Raw genomic sequence first — 14,552 nt, forward strand, 5'->3', positions numbered from 1 at the left:
GCACAAAAGAGGAAGAGAATAAAAGCATTCCAGTTGGTATGTGCAGGGACATGACTTGCCTGGCAGAGAGGTTGCAGATCATAAATTAGTTGGACGTCGGTTTCTAATGTACTTTCTCTGCAATGGTAACCCGGAGTCCGTGATATGAAAACGTATATGCTGTTTCTCCAAGCCCATACGTGCTCCTCCGCACGTATGGGCTTTTGAAGCTAACCGAACCTCATCCATGCTTCGGTTAGTTCAAACCTTGATGTACATAGTAACAGTGATTTTCAGATAGTCGTCACCGTAGGCGTGCGCAGAGCTTTCCATTAGGGTGGGGCCAAGGTTCACCGCAGTGCACTCCACTTGTTGTAGAGTCTGAAAGAAAACAGGGTTCGTGATGGATGCAAGTTAAGCATTAACGTGCTTCTCACAACGGCCTGCTCTTGGTCCCTGGCCTTCCGGGGTGGTAAAGGTGCAGAGTAACAAGTTCTTGGAATGCAACATTAGCGGCATTGGCTGCCATTATTGTAAAGAATCTGTGTGGCCATAACATGTAACAATGGCGGGACAGGTCTGTTGTGACTCGTGAGTATAGACGTGGGATAGACATGGTGCCCCCTTTAGATGATAAGGGGGGATGGCCAGCATCCCCTGTGCGCACCCACCCCTACGGTCGTCACAGTGAGTACCTCTTGTAGACACCTAACTATTCTCTGTTTACCTTGCAGCAACGACTGGTCAGGCCCACTGACGCTTCTCCACACGTTCATCGATCTTCTTGAACCTTGATGTGCACGCCGATTTTCGGAATCGTCACAGTCAAAAGAGTTGTGCAGCAGCTTTTAGGTGTTGCAATATCCTCGAGAAAACACAACACGACACGTGACATCCCACCCACAATTTCATTATGCACTGCCTGAGTACGGCTAACATTATTATAATAGGGGGAGTGGAGTAGGAGCCCTGTGTTTCTGGACATTTTGAGTACCGATTCAGTTCGCTACTGCAGCAAAAGATGTGCAGGTGTCTTCATAATTTCTAGTCAGCTAGATCAGCATATGTATAATTATTTCAGGAGCTTGCACACCAGTAGATGCTGATAAGTGGCCTGTCTTTGCAATCCCACCTAAAGCACGGAAATCGCTTGGATTTTAAATAAATAAACCTGTACAGATACAGACATTCATGTCGGTTCTAGAAATTGCTCGCTCTTCCCTCGACAAATGATGCCATAAACCCAATTAAAGTCCACGGCCATTGGCTGATTTGAGCATCGTGAGCTACATAGTACTGTTGCGGCCGCGGGATGCCGCCCCATGCTCGCGCGCGATCACAGTCTAGTAAGCCGCACGTTTGAAGAAAAAAAAAAAAAAACTGCGGGCAGTTTGCACTAAGTCGCGCAAGGAATTGGCACAGCGAAGCACGGACCCATCGCCGCTCGTACTCCCCGTCGACCGACGCCTCTATCTTCGAGATGCGCGGCTCCCTCCTCCGAAAGCGTTGCGACACTTTCGTGACCGCGTCTATTCCCCTCGTCAGTATGCTTTCGATGACTTCAAGTTCAAATTTTGGCGCTCCTTGAGCGCTTCTTGGCAGCTAACGCCATTCAAAGGTAAATGTCAGTTTCGCTTTTGAGTTTCTTTTTTCCGCCGCGTGGGGGATTTTTAAAGCTCCTTTGGCTACCTTTGGACCTTTGGCCATCCTTTGGCTGCTTTGGCTACCTTTCCTTCGCAGTCAGGGAGGTGAGTGCTCGTGGTTTCGGTTGTGGCGTGGATGTCGCTCGCGGGTGCTCCACGAGAACGGCGAATTTTGGCGGATTCCAACGAACCTGAGCGTCAATCCCTGGATGATGGTCGCATTACAGACATGGAAGAGGACATAGATTCGTCAGAATTCAGTGCGGACGGCGACAGTGCGTCAAAGCGCCCCGGAACATCAGCAGTAAGTTTCACTGTCTCCTTGGGCCGTTTTATCGCGGCCGCGCGTTGATGTAAACGTATCCGGTGCGTACTAAAGCTCACATCTCTTATCTGCAAGGTGTCAACTTTGTTCGGGCGTGAGCATTTGGCGCCGGCTGCAGAAAGACCGGAGTTCTCTCCGCAAAGACTGCGCGGAGTGGACCTTGACCTAGCACTCCAGAGTGCCGCGCGGAGGCATGTTCGTGTTGTTTTTCACCGCAGAAGTTGTTAGAGAGATATGCAACTACACAAATAAGTATGCGTGGATGCATATTTTCGAAAAGCCAACGCATAGTGAGCCAACCTTTGTTTCACTGCGTCGAGAAACTGCTTCACACGGCATATTTTTGTAAGTATGTAAATAACTGTTTTACTTACAGGGCTTATAACTTCAGTATTATTCTACAAGGGCTTTGTGTTCAAATGTATTTACATTTCGATTTTTTTTATGTTTGCCCTCTCGAATATAGAATCGATGTTCTTATGAATTTTTTTTTTGTAGAACTTGTCTGTTTTGATAATTTTTTAATAATATTAGAAATAAATCTGTCGTTTGAAATTAATGCTGTTGGAAAGACCAATTCTCATTTGATACCCTACACTTTACAGTGAAACCTCGGTGATACGATCACAGCTCATACGAATTTCGGGGTGATACGAATTTTTCGTTGGACCCGGCCAAGGCCCATTGGCCTCAATGTAATGGAGTACGGTTGTTACGAACCGATTTTCACCCAGCGAGGTTTCATACGAAGGTTCACTACCACCCAGGTTCGAAGAGGTGCTGTCCGCGCTGTCGCGGAAGGCGTGCCAAGCACGTGCGAGCGCGGGAACGCAAGCGTGGGCATGCGCGCCACACCGCCAAATCGTCAGAATCACGGTGTAAGAAACACGCTTTTGTTACGGTCAGAATAAACCTTCAGAGACGCGTCACGGTCTCCGAGTGTCGCGGGTCACAACGCACCTGGTTCATTAATTGAACGCGCACACAGGCCGTATATTTACGAGTGCTGGTATGATTGCCGACATCTAAAAACTTAAATGGCAATCATTCAGGATTCTTCCTGACGTTGCTGCAGCTCTGACAAACAAATGAAAATGTACGCCAGCTTTCTTTTGTCACATGCTAATTTTCCATGCTTTCTGGTGATACGAATATTTTAGGTGGTCCCGTGAGCTTCGTATCACCGCGGTTTCACTGTAGTATCAATCAATTTCTGCAACAGGAAAAAAAATATTTCCGGGACTATACCCAAAAGAACAGAACAGATCTTTTCCACGGTCACGAAAGTGTTAAGAAAACCCTGGGTTTCTGTGAAACGTCTTCCAATATGTTGTGATTCCAGGCACGTCACTTTCGCCGTGGTTAAGTAGCACGGGAACTTCTTCAGCAAGCTTGTTGTACTCTAGTGGCATGACTAACAGAACACACAGCAGACGCTGAGAATTTAAAAAAAAGGACCAAGTATATCTTTATTTCAGTAACACGAGTCAGTCTGAGCATATTGCAAGGACGAGCTCCAGCGGTAAACGCAAAAATAAAAGCACCGGTATAAAAACCTTGCAAATGTACAAAGGCAGTGAACGACATCGCAGAGGACATACATATAATCTTGACGAACTGGTCCTCGTAATGTCTTCGGCGCAGCAGCGGGTGACAAAAGCTGCGACGGGCGATGCGGATAAAAACGAAACGAACTTGAGTAGACATTCTCGATACCACAAGAACAACAGGGCACAAAGGCTTGACGGAATATTGCACAAATATGATGCGATTCGGTTCCCGAAGTTGCGACCCACCGTAAGAATTGAGCATACTGCAATTGTGCAGTCTGTAATAAAGTTGGGGTGTTTTAATAGTGGGACTTATATGAGCATCACACAATGCACTTGATCGAGCCCTTTCGGTTTCCTGGCAACAATTTTCTTATTTGCATCAGACGCAGAAGGGGTCCAATCGCTGCCAAGGAATTCGACACTGATCGGGACTCGACTGCAATAGTAACTTGCTCGTGTGACACCCGTATTAATTGGATGTAATATTAGAGGGAGGGGAAACTTGACTATCACACCGGTACTATACCAATATCAAATAAAAAATCAACGTAGTATTGTTCCAAATGAAAAAAAAAAACTGTTTACAAGGTGTAAGTGCGAACACGAGGGAACAAATGCTGAGAGTATGTATGGTCCAAATGCAGTTGCGCTGAGTAAGTTCGAAAACCTGTTGTATAAATGCATATGATCGAAACATCTCGGCAAACTTCACACAGCCTCACATGTACAAAGACACACCACACTATTATAACGGTTGTCATTACAATCAGACCACCTGTGGCGTTTCAGATTGCTTCTATTGACAATATACAATGAGAACTTTTCACACTGGAATAACTATGCCACTATTTCACGACTACGGTGTTAAAAATGTTTGCCATTTACGTACAGATGCTGTCCAAAACATGGCAACCTATATTTGTTTCAATCTACTGTAATCGCTTGCAGTGTTTGCAGGACTTGCAGTATCGGAAAACATGGCCTTTAGGATTGACGTTCATTACTTCAAAGGTGCCGTCACTAGGGGTGCAATTCAAGAGTGTGTCATTAGTGTTAAGCCTCTTTTTTCAGTAATGTACATAGAAAAAGAAAAGATGCACACCACCTCAGCTGGATTATATTCTCTAAACAGCTGAAGGTAATGCAAAATAATGTCTTTTAAACCAATATTTTAATAACAGACACACTACATACAGGCTATTTTTTTGCCACAAGGACATTAGAAATTACGAATTTGATGTTATATGTTACACTGGTATTCTAACAAGATGCTCACCCATAAAAGTGGATAACCATGTACAGTGCTCACGGATTGCAATGTGTCAATTTAGGGCTAAGTAATGCACATACTTTCGTTTCCAGTCTTTGAATCACATCCCATCTGCATAATATTGGCTCGTACGCCGACATCAGAGCCAATGTCACCATAGTGGCCAGGTTCGTAACAACACGAGGCGGCTATATCGAGTAGTTGTGCATACCAGTTGTTATACTTGGAAGTTTTGATGTCACGTTTCAGTGCCTGAGCACTGTACTTAAGATACGAAATACGCGATAGTGCTTTGTTCATCCATGCTTTCTTGAAGGGGTATCGAAGCGTACAGAGGTATAACAGGGGAATAGGGTAGGCAGCTACGTGGCTAGTTGTATGCTCAGTACCATACCATCAACTAGCATGTCTCGATTGGTTGAGGTGTGTAGAGCACCTTCTAGTGCATACGGGTACTGCAGTGACGGTTGGTGAATGAGTGTCCTGGTACCGTACCGGTTTGGGTGAATCGAGCAAGTCGCCACATTAGTGGGTTCGGGTCTGAGCTACTGGTTTGGGTACAGGTGTACCAGTACTGTACTGGTTCGGGTGAATCAAGCAAGTCACCACATTAGTAGTAATCCAACAAAGGAATGTTGTTAAGAATTAGTGTAGGTAACTAACTTGTTTTCTCCTATCACTTTTTTATGGCAGTGCACAGTATTCACAAAGCATGTGCTACCTTTGCACAGCATTGGTTTTTTATCAGCGTCGCTGTGGTGCAATGCTGCTGGAGTGCCTTCAGTGGATGGCAAGGCAGGACAGTTGCCCCTCCCTAACAGTACAAGCATGCGGCATACGAGGTGCTGTGCTTAGTACATAGTGCTGAGCAACTGCGGCAAGACTCCGATTTGCTAAAAACGATGCACAAATTTTCATGCATATTAAGCCATTTGAAGCTGCTATTTCACTTGGAATGTGCACACAGGGCCATTACATTAGTTGCCATTAGTTGCCAACACATAGAAGCTAGGTAAACAAAATGGAATAAAATTGGTAACAATCCATTTCATGAAAAAGGACGGATAACTGTAGCAAGATTCTGATTTGCTAAAAACAATGCACAAATTGTCACACATATTCAGCCATTTGAAGCTGCTATTTCACTTGGAATGTACGCACAGGGCCATCACACAGGTTGCCAACACATTGAAGGTAAGCAAAATGAAATAAAACAGGTAACAAGAATGGATTGGATTAAAAAGGACGGAAGGTTTAACATGCACTGCGTGTTATGCACGAGAACATAAGGGTATCACAGAAAGGCAATTTGAAGTTACTTATGCTCAGAACATTGCACGAAAAACAATGAGATTCCACTCACAACTGTGTATGACAGGCTGCTGTGGCATTCAGAAACTTATTTTTTGAAGGACATGCTGTGTAAGAAGACCAACACTAAATAAAGCATGGCAAACATTTTGTGTGCCATCTTTTTAAACAAGCGATTTCCTGTTTTAAAGGTTTCTCTTGGCCAGCTCCTTCTGTGAGATAGGCACATTAGAAGCAGCAAACTTAGCATAGCACTGTTTTTAAAACGGAGTGATTTTTCAGACTTCGCTGTGGCATGTCTTGTGTACTTGGGTAACTTCTTTAAGTAAAGCTGCTCAAAGCAAGTATTGTACAAGGTGTTTTGTGCTGCCATGAAAGGCATGCAGTAACAAATTTTTGCAGCATTACACAGACCGACCCTTTCATATCTTTAAAACATTTTTTTTTGCAAACACCATCTGCTTTACGTAAAACTTGATGCAATGTATGTAAATTAATAGAGTTGGATGAAATTTGTAAACATTGCAAAAAGTTTCGAAGAGTTTACACGTATGCTAGTGATGCAGAAGTCTGGACTCCATCCTGTATAAAAAGGAAACTTTACAGTTGCTGTTGGTAAGATATTAATCGCTAAGAGGAGTATTAGTATGTGGTGAATTGGTGGCGCTTGGTACTTTGCCACGTTTTCTAGATAGTGATACCTTTCTCTCGCTTCATCGAATTGCGCCCACAAATGTGAATTCAGGGCAATTACCTGTTCCTTGTCCGTACACTGCACACATTTACAAAACACAAGAGTCACTTTGAAATAGTACAACAGCCTCTCTTCCTTTCCTTGGCAATCTTTGGCCGTCACTTGCTCTTGCGCCAGAGAACACCACACATTGTCAGTCACCATCGCTTCCTTTACTTCTTGGCGAATGCAGTCTCGCACACGTCTGTGCAACACTTCGTCAAGCTTGCGTGCCCTGAAGTGTGTCCTTCTTGAGATTCATAACAACGCCGCCTGCAAGCGAGGAAGGAATTGCCCGCTGTCGTGGGTCAATGGAATGTAGCTGCTGGGTCACCGGGGTTCGCTTGCTAGCAGTCATGGCTGGAGTAGATGGCCTTGGCTGGCGTGTCACGCTTCATCAGCCAGGGGGTTGAACTTGTCGTATACGTATCCGGCAGTGTAGGTGAACTGGAGGGCATCCTGCGTAGCGAGATTCTCAACTTAGCAAGAGATCTGTAAACAGTTTGTTTCCACAACTCGGTGCCTGCCTGCTATTAGAGGCCAACTGCAACGAAATACTGAATCATGTACGAAGCCCAGTACTCAATAGTGCAGGATATAGAACAGCCTTCGTACTAAATTTTGACGTTTGAGATTCAATTGGCTGCATTACGATAAAGATTGAAAAAATTCATATTTCTGATACAGTCGAACCCGTTTATAACGAACTCGAAAGTGTCGCGAAAAGTGGTCGTTATATCAGTAGTTCGTTGTATATGGACTCGCCCTTAAAAACGTGCGCTTAGTGGCCAAGCCGGTTTTTTTTTTTTTTTCTTTGTGCACTTTTATTAAATTGCTAACAATCCCTTCGGTGACAAGCTAAGCCTTTTCGCGTCGTGAAGCGATGCCCGCTGCGTGCTCACAAGTGAATTAACCGCCTTTGCAATGAGCTGACACCGTTTCACCGAAGCGCGGTACCGCGACGTGGAGCCGATCATCCCTGGCTAGTTGCGTGCAGCGCGTCACCTACTCGGGTCGTGGAGTCACTGCAGGGCCGCTTGCTGTATGCCGTATGCGCACATTTGTACGTTCTTCATGCTTGCTTCACTCCGGACCGTGCACGGGTGCGGCGACTAGCCTCTTCGTTCAACGCAGCGAAAACAAGCATTTTGCAAGCAACGCGCACTCTATGTCTCCGTGATGCTCTCGCGGCCCTGCACGACAATGCGCGGCGCACTTCAGTTGTCACCTAGTCAAACACGCAGTATACGCTCGCTGTCAGTGCATCGACGTTTCTCGGTGCCTGCGCCGCTGAACAACAGCGAGCTACTTTCGTTTCTACAAAGCGACGCGCACTTTAAAGGGGTCATGAACCACTTTTCCAAGTAATGATCTAATGGCCTCAGTATCGGAGTGTACTGCCTCCCGAATCGATTGCCGCAAAAATTTCTCGAATCCGTCAAGAATCAGCGGAGTTACGGGGGTTTGGCGCACGCTCCCAGCGCTTTCTCTCTTTTCTCGTGCCGACGAGCGCACTGGAAGCTAGACAGGGAGGGATGGCATGGGGGAAAGAAGTTACGCCAGCGCGCGTCATGAAACGCGATCGCTCTCCCGCTGTGATTCGCTTGCGCGAGTGCCGCTACCGTGTACTGAGGAGCGCGGCGCCGGCAAGTGGCGGCACCCCGCGGCAAGAAGCGCATCTGATCCGAACGCCGCTCTCGATTTACGTCGGCTATCGGCCAATAAGCATGCTATGTCTCTTGCGACGTACAGCGGACAGACGCCCCGCCCACCGACGAGAGTGAGAACCGGCCTCTGTTTGAAAAGAGGGTGCCTGGGGAAACGGCAACTTCGCGCTCCGCTCGTGGCCATTACGCGGCGTGCACGACTGTAATATTTGGCAGAGCAGTTCATAGCCGTGTCAGCTTTCCGCAGGATGTGTTTTTTCAATCAGACCAAGGGGTGCTTCATGACCCCTTTAAAGCGGTCTCGCACGACGCGGCGGCGGCGAACTTGCGAACGGCAGCATGGCTAAGCATGACGCGCTCGTACCGCCGTCAATCCGCAGTGTGCGGCGTATGCCACACGCGCAGCCGAGCAGATATCTACAGATGAGTGTGATAACGTTGTCGGCTATAAGGCATAATGGCACGTTCAGCAACGGGCGCCACCTTGCCTTCGCTCTTTTTTCATATGCTTATCCGCGAAGGCATTGCCGCAATCGCGCGGAAGTCGTAATCACCGATCGACCGGTCTCTGCCGTTACCAAAAAGACGGACGACTTTTCGCGGCACATTGTGGCGTCGACGAGTTTAGGGACGCAGTGAACCTTTTTGCGATGGAAAGTTATCGCGGTTATCACTTCTTGCATTTATGCCTTCTCGCGTTCCAAGGTATTGTTTGGTTCATCGCAGGCGGTCGTAGCTGCAGAGAATGGCGTCAGGAAAGGTTACCGTGCGAAAGCTGACCGCAAGGCTTCATGCTGCCTACTATGTTTTTTTTTTCCCTCACTGCCATTCTACCACTGAAGAAACGCCTGGAAAGTGAGCGACGTCGCTTGCAGCGTCCGAAATCTGCATGCGGTGCTCGCTGATCTGGGTGTCTTAGTCGCGAGTAAATTGGAGCGGGGCACGCGCGAGCGCGCACCCCTGCCACGCTTTAGAAGGCATGTTTTAACTTTTTTTTAGAGGTGTGCGAATATTCGAAATTTCGAATATTTTTCGAATAGTGTTTGCTATTCGATTCGATTCGCACTGTAATTTTACTATTCGAACTATTCGAACTTCCCAGAGACAAATGCAGTCAACGTCCGGTTGAAAGTGACCCCTTCAGATTTTCAATATGCTTCACCTCATTACACTCTCGTATTGCGGCAAAGCTGCCTTTCAAGCTCCGTTACGGTCGAACTTAGCCAAGAGACAAAGTCCGGTTGGAAGTGGTCCCTAGATTTTTAATATGCTTCACCTCCTCACATCCCCGTATTGCGGCAAAGCTGCCTTTCAAGATCCGTTACGGTCGAACTAGCCAAGAGACAGTCAACGTCCGTTTGAAAGTGGTCCCTAGATTTTCAATATGCTTCACCTCATTACACTCTCGTATTAAGGCAAAGCTGCCTTTCAAGATCCGTTACGGTCGAACTTAGCCAAGAGACAGTCAACGTCCGTTTGAAAGTGGTCCCTAGATTTTCAATATGCTTCACCTCATTACACTCTCGTATTAAGGCAAAGCTGCCTTTCAAGCTCCGTTACGGTCGAACTTAGCCAAGAGACAAAGTCCGGTTGGAAGTGGTCCCTAGATTTTCAATATGCTTCACCTCCTCACACCCCCGTATTGCGGCAAGGCTGCCTTTCAAGGTCCGTTACGGTCGAACTTAGCCAAGAGACAGTCAACGTCCGTTTGGAAGTGGTCCCTAGATATTCAATATGCTTCACCTCATCACACCCTCGTATTGCGGCAAAGCTGCCTTTCAAGCTCCGCTATGGTCGCAAATGTATTAACTCAAGAAAGAGCTGGTTCCAATATGGAGATGAATGATGTGGCAGAGTTGGGGGCTCAATTAATGCTGTTTTGGACCTGAAATTTGGGCAGGAAGTCTGAAAAATCGGACGCCGAAGCTTTTTAACATCCAAAATTTCAGATGTTCTTATATATCGACGTCTACGAGGCAGATTTGGAACTCCGGACTTGAAGGGAGCACACCCTTGTCTGCCACATCAGTTGGGCTTCCACAGAAGTTGAAAGAGAAGGAGAGGCTGAGGAAATGGCATCTCTGCCTATCACGTGTAAAGTGTTGTCGGCAACACTTTGGTTGCACCAAATCATGTACATAAATACAATTCGGCCTCTACATTGCCTCAGTCTTGATAAGAAAGACAACTATGAAATATGACCCCACCAGCGCTTCATCAACCTCGCAAAAAGAAACACTTTCATGTTGCTATCTCACAAGAACATACTTAGGGATTCTCTGCAACTTTTTCTGTAATTTCACTTTGAATTATTCGAAAAATGTTTGAGAAATATTCGAAAATTATTCGAAATTATTCGATTCGATTCGCACTCAATCTTTATTATTCGAATTCTCTTCGCACCCAAAATTTTGCTATTCGCACAGCTCTACTTTTTTTCGCTTCGTATGCGCCATATTTTTACCGCGACCGTGTCTGAAGTGTTCATTGTAAAAGTAGGAGGCTTTGAAAAATGTTCGCTATATCTGGATGCAGTTTCAATGGTTAGCATAAGAAAATCGTAAGTGCACCCAAATATGGTCGCTTTAACCGATAGATCGTTATATGTGGGATCGTTATAAGTGGGTTCGACTGTATTGCCACGCCCGCTCCTTGTTTTATTTTGATGTATTCGGCTTTGACGCGCAAAGACGGTTAGCAACGCTTGACGCTGACTGCGCCACAGTGTTCAAGAAGCTTCGCGGTTGTAGTAGATCATTTTGTTAAGGTTGCACACATGACGCGAATAGTCAAGATTATTCCAGAGCTTGCGCGACTACCAGTGATAAGGCTGGAAAGTTCGATGCATGATGTATAAAAGAAGGCGCGTCCCAGCAATCATCAGTTTTTCGACGGCGGACGCTCTGTTCGCCGCTATCAGTGTACACTGTGTATCAGTGTATTGCAGTAGTCTGACTTTGTTTCCCGGCCACAAGTTCGGCCAAATAAAGAGTTCCATCTCGGACACGCTAACTGCTGCCTTCGTCGACGTCACGACCACGTGACAATACCAAAACTAGAATAGAAAGTCACACCCAGTGGAAAGTGTGACGCAGCTTGGCTCCAACCACCGACAAGTTGTTTTTGCGTCCACTTTCACCTCCATTTTTCTTATCATTACTAAACTCAAATTAAAATTTTCTTTATGCTTCATTTGGCTGTCGAAAACTTGCGAAGTTAGTTCTTTGGCTCCTTTGGAATATAACGAAGCCTGTCTTCCCCAATAAATAAATAAAACGGCGCGCTAGTGTAGTAACTTGAGTGCAATGTCATCTTTTCTGCACTTTTTCTGGATTTGCAGACCTCCTCTTAAGGTGAGACTGGCTCATCTGGTATTGTGGAAGGGCAATTTAACGAAACAGCTCTACGTAATTTCAACGTTACGGTCCACTTCAAGACACATTAGCCGACAATTTATTTTTCTTACCGGTTGCAACGCCTGGAGGGAGCACTGCAGCTCTTGGAAACTGGGCCTGTCCCTGGCCTGCTGATGCCAACACTGCTGCATGAGCCGATAGCTGTGAGAGAATCGGGATGAAGGTTAGCACTCTTGCGAAGGTTTGGCCACATGCACTCTGATTTGACAAACAGATCGACCTCATTTCACTGCTGTCACTATCAGAAAGCCTGTACATTAGTGTAGTTCTTGGTGCACTAATAAAAACTACTGCACGTGGAACACCTCTCCTCTTCAAGCATCACTTTCAACATCGTCATTTTCATTCATATGTACCGTTCACCACAGAACAAGCAAACCGCTGCTCTGAGCACTCTGTATACCACATATGACAAAAAAAATGTAATCGGAATGATTCTTGACCTCTTCTAGCCTGCTGTCGCCATTTCGTGCCGTATCGTATCTGAGTTCGCGAAACCAAGCAGGATGCTTATGAAAGGGAAATGACACATTAAGATCTGACGATGATGGATGTCTATGAGAGAACCATATCTGGCAAAAGCACGACATAACATCACCATTTTCTGACTCTGAAAATAAAGCTTTGCATGTCGCACTTTTGATGTGGGAGAAGGCATATAAGAAATTAGTGCAGCTGTATACATTCGCGTGCACAAACTGAAATTGCCACCTCTAAGACATTGGATATTTTTGATAACGCCATAAGATGAGGCACCGGTTTATCTGGAACGTTGAAATTTAGCAGGCAAAAATGCGAACGCAAAGGCACCGTCTGAGGCTAGAAGCCCCGTTTCATTTTTTTTTTTTTGATCGAGTTTACAAAGTCAGCCTATGATAGTAAAACGATGTGAGAGTAATTTTGGATGTTCTTAGCTGAGTTAGCTCACATAGAGGCCTTTCTAACTGCAATTTGAATGCTTTTGTTTAGGCAAAAATATCCAGGCCACAAGAGGCTAGTGCCTCGGGAAAATACTTGAGGATGCTTCGAATGCAATTGCAGTAGCAAAGCAGCGGTGGCTACGAGTGTCGCGGCAACTGCATCAGGACCCTTGCACATGTACTATGGGGGGCGATATGATTGGTCAGTTGGGTGATTGCCCAATGTCAACTGCCTTAGTTATGAAACTTACAGGGGGATCGATACTCCTCGTGGCCTCTTCAACCTCAGGCCTCGCGTCACACGGTCAGCCACCTCTGAGGTTGACAGATCCACGTAGGGACTTCCACCTGCATGACATTTATATAACAGTCACTTGAAGGAACAGTTGCTCTCAAAGGTCTTGTGCAAACGTAGCAGGGTAATATCTGGACAGCAGCGTGTTTTAAATAGGAACACTCAACAAATTAAGAAATGAAAAAAGAAAGAAAGAAATAAAAGTGCTAAATGACGAAACAACGATAAGCAAGGATGTTTCTTTTTCTCATTTTTACATGCAATGTAAGCACATGGTGACCCGCATAACTATAACCCATAATATGTAGTCATTATAGCAGTCATAATGACTACATAATGACGACCCATCAAGTGCAGTCATCAAATGTAGTACATAATTTCTTTTGGAGAAAGCTTATGTGCTAAAAGATTTTATTTTGATTTATCACTAAGAAGACAAAGCAAAAAAAAAATTTAATCTAAAACACAGTCTACCTTTGTTTCCTTCTAGCCTTGACAGTGCATGATCTGATCTATCCGATGTTTTGCTTAAAGGGACCCTGAAACGGTTTTGACGATTTTGTATGAAGACGTTGGGCCAGTAGAGCAAGTCCTAAAGATCATTTACAGACCGATCTAAGCTCTCTGTGTGAACTGTGTAATTTATTACAAGGCTTTGAAGCTGCGAATCGCCACCGATCACAGTGGCTCAGCCAAATGCATTTTCAACCGCCCACTTCCAGTACACGACATCTTCCAGTACAGGTCACGCAAGCAGCTGATCTGATGGGATATGTCCAGTCTACGTCACGGAACCTCCTGTGGGCAATGAGCATTGTCTGCCTGTGTTACAATGTGCTCCGTGTTGACGTGAGCTGAGCGACAGTGTTTATCTCACAGTTTCTTTTCTCAGACACAATGAATTGCCCTAGATGTGTTGTGCGCCACACATCTAGCAATCGTTGACTTGTAAAGATGCGACATCGTGTAATGTTTGTGAGGCACCTGGCGAGCAGAATCGCTTCAGCTCATCACTGCAATGAGCGTTGCGCGCGCTCTCGCTATCTGGTCAACACCACGATCCACGTGTCTGTGGCTGTAACTTCACCCCTGAAGACACAACCACATTGCCCGAGTTTACGCTTATCGGTGAGCGTTCTCGAATTCTTTTTCGTTTGCCTGCAGGCCTTTGCAGGTTGTCGCTGTACAGGAAAATAAAATAAGATCGCCTGGTAGTGTGGCGGCACCTATCGGAGCAGATATCAACCACTCCGTGAGCTTTGTTTTTGTTGCCAGACAGCGTGCTGCCATGGCCTCCGAGATTGCGCGCAACTTCTCAGCTCGCAATCTCGGAGGCGATGACTAGGCGAAGCTCAAACCGTCAAGTGCGCTCACAAGAGCGCTGCGATCGCCAGCGATGCCAGCGTGTCTCATGAGTTGAGGAGACAAGGCAGCGATATG

At 45.9% G+C, this 14,552-nt stretch overlaps 2 protein-coding genes across 2 annotated transcripts in view; both read right to left on the reverse strand.

Annotated features, from left to right (window-relative positions):
* Positions 1–14,552, reverse strand: part of LOC119405020 (leptin receptor gene-related protein) — a 282,779-nt gene that overhangs the window by 135,532 nt on the left and 132,695 nt on the right. The window lies entirely within an intron of this gene.
* LOC119405023 (putative inactive tyrosine-protein kinase Wsck) overlaps positions 3,391–14,552 on the reverse strand; it is a 34,560-nt gene continuing 23,398 nt past the window's right edge. The window contains exons 15-17 of the mRNA XM_037671776.2: positions 13,069–13,165; positions 11,948–12,038; positions 3,391–7,273 (exon numbers count right to left, since the gene is read on the reverse strand). Coding sequence (XP_037527704.1) covers positions 7,202–7,273; positions 11,948–12,038; positions 13,069–13,165 — 260 coding nt within the window. The 3' untranslated portion in view covers positions 3,391–7,201. The remainder of the gene's footprint in view (positions 7,274–11,947; positions 12,039–13,068; positions 13,166–14,552) is intronic.

This window comes from Rhipicephalus sanguineus, chromosome 9 (assembly GCF_013339695.2).
Source record: "Rhipicephalus sanguineus isolate Rsan-2018 chromosome 9, BIME_Rsan_1.4, whole genome shotgun sequence".
Classification (NCBI taxonomy): Eukaryota; Metazoa; Arthropoda; class Arachnida; order Ixodida; family Ixodidae; genus Rhipicephalus; species Rhipicephalus sanguineus.